Source organism: Oryx dammah, unplaced genomic scaffold (genome assembly GCF_014754425.2).
Source record: "Oryx dammah isolate SB20612 unplaced genomic scaffold, SCBI_Odam_1.1 HiC_scaffold_25, whole genome shotgun sequence".
NCBI lineage: Eukaryota > Metazoa > Chordata > Mammalia > Artiodactyla > Bovidae > Oryx > Oryx dammah.
Window position 1 is genome coordinate 87,081,964 of NW_024070209.1, and position 9,054 is coordinate 87,091,017.

General features: G+C 41.2%; 1 protein-coding gene across 3 annotated transcripts in view; it reads right to left on the reverse strand.

Annotated features, from left to right (window-relative positions):
• Nucleotides 1–9,054, reverse strand: part of CPSF3 (cleavage and polyadenylation specific factor 3) — a 30,927-nt gene that overhangs the window by 21,117 nt on the left and 756 nt on the right. The window contains exons 1-5 of one of the 3 annotated variants that reach the window (XM_040224960.1): nucleotides 8,360–8,612; nucleotides 4,926–4,989; nucleotides 3,442–3,539; nucleotides 2,458–2,586; nucleotides 799–976 (exon numbers count right to left, since the gene is read on the reverse strand). In XM_040224960.1, coding sequence (XP_040080894.1) covers nucleotides 799–976; nucleotides 2,458–2,586; nucleotides 3,442–3,539; nucleotides 4,926–4,928 — 408 coding nt within the window. In that variant the 5' untranslated portion in view covers nucleotides 4,929–4,989; nucleotides 8,360–8,612. Of the gene's footprint in view, nucleotides 1–798; nucleotides 977–2,457; nucleotides 2,587–3,441; nucleotides 3,540–4,925; nucleotides 4,990–7,528; nucleotides 7,788–8,359; nucleotides 8,613–9,054 lie in introns of those variants that run through there. The other 2 variants (XM_040224959.1, XM_040224957.1) reach the window with 2 other exon arrangements.

The window sequence follows — 9,054 nt, forward strand, 5'->3', positions numbered from 1 at the left end:
AAAGCATCAATTCTTCTGTGCTCAGATTTCTTTACAGTCCAACTCTCACATCCATACATGACCACTGGAAAAACCATAGCCTTGACTAGATGGATCTTTGTTGGCAAAGCAATGTCTCTGCTTTTTAAAATGCTGTCTAGGTTGGTCATAACTTTCCTTCCAAGGAGTAAGCGTCTTTTAATTTCATGGCTGCAATCACTATCTGCAGTGATTTTAGAGCCCAGAAAAATAGTCAGCCATTGTTTCCCCATCTATTGGCCATGAAGTGATGGGACCGGATGCCATGATCTTAGTTTTCTGAATGTTGAGCTTTAAGCCAACTTTTTCATTCTCCTCTTTCACTTTCATTAAGAGGCTCTTTAGTTCTTCTTCACTTTCTGCCATAAGGGTGGTGTCATCGCTTGTGTCTAATTCAAAATGTGTAACTTAACTCAGTCATAAACCATCTACAGTTTCAATTATTCAATCTAACTAATGGGAATAATATAATCCCAGAATTTGTCCACAAAGATAACCTTGAGATGTACGCTCAGCGTCTTAGAGAAAAAGGGCATGATGATCAGGAAAGAACTCTCTACTTTTTTGAGATGCTATTGTACTCTTCTCAATCATGATACATAAAGTACTAACATAGGGGTAGGAACAATGATATTTTCAAGGCAAAAGTACCAGCTTAATTTTACCTTGTTTCAGTGTTTTCGCACTTTGCTAGCCTTAGGGAATATTCTTTAATACCACTCGGTGGCATAGCCCTGCACTGATTTCTTAGGGGCAGGAAATTCCGGAGCTAGAGTGTACCTTCACGCCCGCGATCTCGATCATGAACATGGCAGCTCCCAAAACATGGCCAGCATGATAACACCAAAACTTGATTCCTGCAACTTCCTTCACTTCATGAAAATTGATGGTTTCAATTTTGTCCATGCTTTCTTCCAAATCTGTCTCAGTATACAGCATGTCGTCTGCTGATATGTTACTAAATTTTTAAAGATGCCAACACAAAAAAATTAAGGGTAAGATTTTTATAAATCTTTAAACTCAAAGAAATTGTCTGTGGATGACATAGCCACATATTTCTTAAAATCATATTGTAGGTGTTATGCTATTTCTAATCTCTTGGACCTTTTGTGTATCTTTTGACTCTATTATGAGAAAAATGCTTAGTGTATATAAAGCATGATTTCAAGCAAAGCACACAAACTAAATTAAGGCAAAGTACTCTTTACGATAGCACTTCTCAACCTTTTTTCCTACCCCAACACCTTCTGTGAGATAAAGGCACTCACACACATTGAATCACAGCAGTCTTCCCCACCTGTGATATGAAAAGAATTGTCTAGAAAGTCTAACAAGTTTTCTCTGGAAAATTATGCTACCATACTTTCAAAAAAAAACAAGAGAGGTAAGGGTTAAAGACACAGCCTGGAGCCAGACTGATTGGATCTGAATTCCAGTTTTGTCTCTTACTGTGACCATCATGGGTAAACCTCTCTGTGCCTCAGTCTGAAAAGCGAAGTTAAGTGAAAGTGTTAGTTACTCAGTCTTGTCTGACTCTTTGCAACCCCATGGACTGCAGCCCATCAGGCTCCTCTGTCCATGGAATTTTCTAGGTGAGAATACTGGAGTGGGTAGCCATGCCCTTCTCCAGTAGATCTTCCTAACCCAGGGATCAAACCTGGGTCTCCTTTATTGCAGGCAGATTCTTTACCATTTAAGCTACCAGAGAAACCCATGCCTGTCTAATCATCTGTAAAATGGGATTCATGCAGAGTCTGCATCACAAGGCTGACATGAAGATGAAAGGAGTTAATATATGTCAAGAACTGAGGACTGCCTGGCATATGGTGAGCTTCATTCAAGTGTTAACCAGTATAATCATTACCAAGCATAACTCTTCCATTCTTCTGTATGTTTATAGAGTAACAAACTGCGTTTTAGCTACCCTAGGAATATACATATGAAACAGTAAGCTGTTGAAGGTTCATCATCTGTGCTATAATTATCACAAGAAGGCTCCAAACTTTCTGGAAAAGGAGCAGATTTTCCTCTTGCAGCTGGAAAAAGCTTCCTCAGGGAACCTTTTCACTTCAGACAGTCAATTTGCTTTGATCAAATCACCCAAAAAAAGACTTCAGTAGATAGCACTGTATAATGTAGTCTGCTTTAAATTTTAATAAAATTATGAAATTCCTTATATAGAATATTGCTATCATACCTTATAACTCACCTAAATTTTAAAGACTTAAAAGGATGCAAAAACTACATAAAGCCTTTATGCCTAGGAGGTGCTGGGGACACAATACCTATTTGATGAGTTGGTACTGAATGACTAAATGAGTGATATCTTTGTGAATAAGAAGAAAACATCTCATTTCAAAACACAAAATGGTCTAATATTATGAACTGTATGTACTGGGTTGAACCAAGTGCATGTATAAATCTATTAAGGTAATTTACCTAACTTTGACATAATCTGAAAGAAGCCATCTATAAATAGCTTTTGTAGCATGAGTCATAAATGTTCTTCCTTTGAAACTTGTCTTCTGTAGAAACCAGGGCAAAGCTCCACAGTGATCCAAATGGAAACTTTAAAAAAAAGAAAAAAGAGCTTCTATCAATTTTTAAAATATTATATATCATATACTTTAGGTACAGATACCTAACAATTAGATACTTTTAGAACACCCAGAGTAGGTATGTGCAGAGGGAAGGAATAATGTATTTAGTTCTAACATAAGAAAAACAGATTAAAAGTATTTCTCTCAAATATAGCCAAGCCTATTCCCAGGAGTCAAAATTATAACAAGCGGTTTAGTGGTATAAAGTTGAAGCCCTTCATGGTTTACATATGAAGTTCCCACACAACAGTGTGACAACACAGTTGTTGTTCGGTCGCTCAGTCGTGTCCAGCTCTTTGCGACCCCACAGACTGAAGCACGGCAGGCTTCCGTCTCCTTCACTATCTTCCTGAGTTCGCTCAAATTCATGTCTGTTGAGTCGATGATGCCATCCAACCATCTCATCCTCTGTCGTCCCCTTCTCCTCCTGCCCTCAATCCTTCCCAGCATCAAGGCCTTGTCCAATGAGTCAGTTCTTTGCCTCAGGTGGCCAAAGTATTGGCGCTTCAGCATTAGTCCTTCCGATGAATATTCAGGCAACACAGCAGCCTCAGGGATATTCTGTGATAGGACTTTCTTAGTCTCAAGTTTTACAATGATCAAGGCATATGTTATCTCTTCCCTCCTCCTCATTTACTCTAGATAAGTGAAAGCAAGTTTTCTGTCATAAGCTTCTCTCACCTGTGATGACAATATGGCATGCTGTCTTAGATGTTTGCAATATAATATCTGGTAAAGAATGATCTTTAAGTAAAAGTCCTTGAAAAACAATGCCCGCAATAAAAAGTAAAACAAAAACAACAACAACAAAAAAAAACCTTACTGACTAATTAGTAGGAGATCAATCTCAGCTGGGTCAATCAAATCAATATAAGGAAGAGCATCCATTCCTTCCAAGCCAGGGTGGATCCCACAGTCCAGCTGAAAGACATGGGAAAAGAGATCACAGTCTTCTCTATATTTTATTCAAATTCACTCAACAAACAGACATCATAACTGATCCATCATACCATACACAATCAGGAAAGATTCTGTATGTTTGAAATGCAATTCTTATTAAACAGGCAAATTCGCCATTAACAATTCTAACTTCCCAAATTTAAATACAGCTCATATTTAGAGTCACAGGACACAAAATATAAGAAATCTTCTTTCCAGTTACTTTTCACAGGCACTCTAATAATGAATGAACTCTTTTGCAAGAACTTTAACATCAGAAATGGCTAGCATTTTTAAAGCTTATAGATTCACTTCTACCAGATGTGACTATCGTGAGAAGGCAACGATTAGAAAAACAGGAAACTTCTCTGATCAGGACAATTTAAGTATTAGAAGACAAATTCTTCAGAACCAGTCATTCTTGAATTATATCCTCATTTGGGAAGATGTTTCTATCAAATTAGTAAAGTAAATTATTAAAAAGATTGTGTCTGCCATGTGCCTGTTCTTTTAAATAGAAGGGGAAGAGTGAGACCAAAAGACCCTGATGAGCCTCTGCACCACCTTCGTAATGAGGACTCCAGAGACCACCTCTTCCAGTCCCTCCAGCTCTCAGCTAAGGAAACGGGCTGAGAAGGGGCCTGACTTGCCCAAAGCCAGGCACCCTGGTGCTAACTTAGGCACCTCAGCTACCAGACTAGGGCCTGGCCTATTGTCCCACTGCACAAGAGGAGGCTGGAGTTCTGTATGTGTTCAGGAGACCAGTTCCCTGGGGTCTCCCACTGGGGGTGGGGCAGACAGGTTGGCAGACGGAGGGATTTGGAAGACTTTTAGATTAGGAGATCCAGTTGACAGTTTTATAATCTTTAGTTCCTCAGTCTAATATTATGTCAATGCCAAGTGGAAGTATACTAGTTTCCCACATTAACATTTTATAGACACATATACTAACCATGACATTATTCTGGGGGCAAAACAGTTAACTGCTGAATAGAAAAAACTACTGAACTAGAACAGTCCTAACACTCAATGCAGACATATTGTTAATCTGACTATACTGTGCTTAGTTGCTCAATCCTGTCCAACTTTTTTCAGTCCCATGGACTGTTGCTCACCAGGCTCCTCTGTCCATGGGGATCCTCCAGGCAAGAATACTGGAGTGGGTAGCCACTTCCTTCTTCAGGGCATCTTCCCAACCTTGGGATTGAACCCAGGTCTCCCCCATTGCAGGCGGATATTTTACCAGCTGAGTTACAGGGAAGCCCAAGGATACTCTAGGGGGTTGCCATGCCCTCCTCCAGGGGGTCATCCCATCCCAGGGATCGAACCCAGGTCACCCGCACTGCAGGTGGATTCTGAGCCACTTACCATTATTTTCCTCCCCTTGAACTCCAGAATAATACATGATCTTCCCACTTCCTGCCCAGCTCCACTGTAAACATTGAAAGGAAAAAATAAAAATGATTAAAAAGCCATCAAAATGAAGCCAAATAAATTCAAACTTTTTTTTACAATTTAAACTACGTTCCATCTGATGACAGCACTAACTTGAGACAGATGAATTCCACAAAATTACAAAGACAGGGAAGAACAGCATCAACGTGGGGAAAAAATGAAAAGTGACCTCTGAGAGGTCAGACTGAGAGGATCAAAGGTTAAATTCAACCTTCTGAATGTCAGGGTTAAAATGATGATGTATTTAAAATGTAAACTAGCAGTGACTCAGATGATTTAATAAGACTTTTAGAATTAGCACTTAAGTAAAAACCCATAAGCAGTTAAAAATTCTTTCAAGATGATACACATTTACCAAATAGCTTAAATTTAAATACTTTTTCATACATGTGAATCTCATTTCTTTTTCCTTTCTACTTTCTGTTATTTCACTTAAAACAAATTTCCTTTCTTCAGAATAAACAGCCTTTCTTTCCAATTATCACAAGGCTTTAAGCCTCACCAGTCTAACCCCTTGCCTTCTTTGATACCTTATCCCAACCATTCTTGCTTGTGATTCAACCACTTATTTAACATCAAGCAGTTTTGGGGGTTTTTTTGGCTGCACTGTGGGGCACGTGGGATCTTAGTTCCCTGACCAGGGATTGAACCTAGGACTACAGAAGTCTACAGGACTACAGGTTTGAAAGCGCTAAGTCTCAGCCACTGGACTGCCAGGGAACTCCCTTAAGCAGTTTCTATTTGCCAAGCAGTGTAGATAAGCACCTAGTGTACGGAAAGGCCGAATACCAGGACCCTGGCTTCAAGAATGGATAGGCTACAGGACTGACATGAGATGGACGCATCTTCAGGCCGAGATCCTACTTCAGAGCAAGATGCAAAGAAAACCAGACGACCACCGTGAGCTCCTGGCCTGCCACTTGAACTGGCCCTCTGCTCTCCCTCTTTAGTGCCCCTCCAGTTTTTGGTGCAGCTTTTCCTACAGCTGTTGGTGTAGTAACTATTTCAAACTTTCTCCCCTTTCCTAAATTTTCCCATGCTCTATCCTACTCGAGTCACGGGCTTTCTCTGTATCAAAAAATTACATAGTTTGTCAGTTCCCTCAACTTGCCAACCCACTCACATTTCTCTCTTCTTCCACTTCTCCTGGAACAGAGAACAGACCTTGCTCTGTAAGGCTAACCTTTTCACCATGGTTCTACACTCTTCCCACTCCCTCCCTCTGAGGTACTGACCCCTGCTACATCATTGGCTTTCCCCTTAGTATCCTCTTTGACATCTGCATTTAAACATGCCAGTCATCCTTGTCCCCAAATGAAAATCCCTTAATTCTAATTTCTAGTCTCCCTGTCCGCTTATTAAAGGTTGCATACTTTGAATTCTGGCTTTTTACCAACCATCCCTCTGAAACTCTCCCTGCAAAACAGCTCTTTGTTGCTAAGTGCAAAGAGCCCTTCTCAGTTCCTACCTCACTCTTCTCCAGGCAGCATGTCATCTGTCTTATTCCATCCCTCTCTGAGCCTGGTTTCTCTGACTTCATGCTCTCATCCTGTCCTGCTGGTTTCCCCCTTAGTTTCCTTCGTGCAGCTGCCTCTACCCATCTTTCAAAAGCTGTTATTCCAAGGGTTCTCTCCTTGGCTCCTTTCTCAGTCTTTCTGATCTTCATCCTCACATTTTTAACACACTGAGGACTTCCAATTCTCTATTTGTAGTCCAGATTCAGATATTTGTTTTCCTGAATCCCAGACCTTTAACAGTCACCTGGTTTTGGCCTCTCTCAGGACATCTCACAGGTGCCTAATATTCAAATATGCCAAACAAGTTTGCACCTCAAGTTCCTACCTAGCCCGTGCTCTTCTTTCTGGAACACTCTGCCCTGATATTGACATAATTGGCTCCTGTGTATCATTTGGGTCTCAGTTCAAACGTCACCTCATCTGCCCTTCAGACCACTCTATCGTAACACTTATTACTACATGATGTCATTATATCTACTTATGGCTTATTTCTCACTATTAAAATGAAAGCTCCATAATAGCATAGATGTCTGTTTCATTCACTGCTATATAGTAAGGTGCCTGACATGCAATATACCTCAAGAAAAACCTACTGAATGAGAAAAACTCCCAAATTAGAAAACTTGAGAACATTACATTAAGTTAAAAAAGCCAGTTTCAAAAGATTACATGTTGCAACCCATTTATATGAAATGTCTAAAACAGGGTAATCTGCAGAGACAGAAAGGAGATTAATGGTGGCCGAGGGCTGGGCAAGTTGGAAGGCAATGATACAGGGTTTCTTTCTGGAATGATGAAAATGTCCTGGATTAGACAGTGGTGATAGTTATAAAACTCTGTACAGATTAAAAACTGTTTAACTGTACACTTTAAATGAGTGTGCTGATGTGATTTCAATCTCAATAAGGCTGTTATAAAACAATTTAAAACTCCCAAATTTACTCCAGACCTGCCCCATGTCGGGTACTCCTGGAGTGAGTAACAAACACCACCACTTACCAGTTATCCTACCTGGGAACTGGAGTCATCCTAACTCTCCTCTCTGCCCGGCCTTCTCTTCCACATCTGCCCCTTCTAACATATCTGATCGCTGACAAAGCTCTAAAGCTTTCACTTCTTTACTTTTTCAGGGCTCTCGTTCCAACCCACTGCTGCTCATTTCAAGATCTCACTGCTTTATCACTTGGTTTGTTTCAGTCTCATTCTACTAGATTCTCTCCACTTGATTCACCTTTTTTTTGGGGGGGGGGCCCACACCACACAGCATGAGGGATCTTAGTTCCCCGACCAGGGATCAAACCTGCATTCCCTGCAGTGGCAGCTCAGAGTCTTAACCCCTGGACCACCAGGGAAGTCCCTTAATACACATTTAATTCATCTGTGCCACTGCTGCCAGAGGCATCTTTGATCTTCCTAAAGCATAATTTCCACCACATACCATCCTTGCTTAAGATCCTTCCTTGGCTCCCTATAACTGGCGATAAAGACTCCAAGTCCTTGGTATGTATGTACACAAGGTCTTTCATAAGCTGGACTCTGAGAGCCTCTACCATCTCATCTGTTATCTTTTAGCTGCACCCACAGGGAGACTGGCCATAAAGAGACCTCTGATTTTCACATGTGCCACTTCCTCAGCCTGGAACATCCCTGCCCCCATGCTTTGGCTGTCTTTAATTTCTAGTCAGTCTCTAGGATTCAGCTCAGTGTCCTAGTTTCCAGGATGCAGGATGGCATTGTCTTCTCACTGGAAATCCACTCTGCATACTCTCGGGGCCTTAGTACAATGCCTATGTGTCCTCTAACAGTAGTCACAATTCACTGAGCACCTACCAGGAGCTCTGCTCTGCACAGTTAAGTGCTGCTTGACTATTTCCACAGGAGGAAGTAGGTTCAGTGAGGCTGTTGTCCTAGTAATCGCTGGAATATGGACTGGATTTCAGGTCTGACTCCAAAGCAACTCTCTCTCCAGCACTTTTCATTTGGAACAGCAATTCCCATCAAAAGGGTGAATTCAGTTAACTCAGCCCTGTCTTATTTGCATCCCAAGTGCCCAGTGTGCTGCTTGACACTCGCTCAGAGTTTGCTGAACACAAGAGACGATGTGCGAAGTGAGCGGCGGGCAAATTTGTGTTCCATCCCCAGGAGGTGCTCAAGGAGTTACTGAATGAACAAGAGAAGGAGATACTTTCTATCTTTGGAAAAATGCACGTGTGGCGGGCAAATTTGTGTTCCATCCCCAGGAGGTGCTCAAGGAGTTACTGAATGAACAAGAGAAGGAGATACTTTCTATCTTTGGAAAAATGCACGTGTGCACTTGGTGCTAACTCATGTCTAACAACAAACATGTTTGTGAATTCAAACTGCGCAGTTAGGCAAGTTCTCATTTCTCTAAGCAGCATTCCAGGTCCATAAGGTGCTTCTCTGACAGAAGGCCATTTCCAATGAAAGACAAGCCCTCTCACGGTCAATGAGCGACTGAGATATTGTCCTAACATTTCTGCCTTTTCACCTTTCCCACTTTCTAC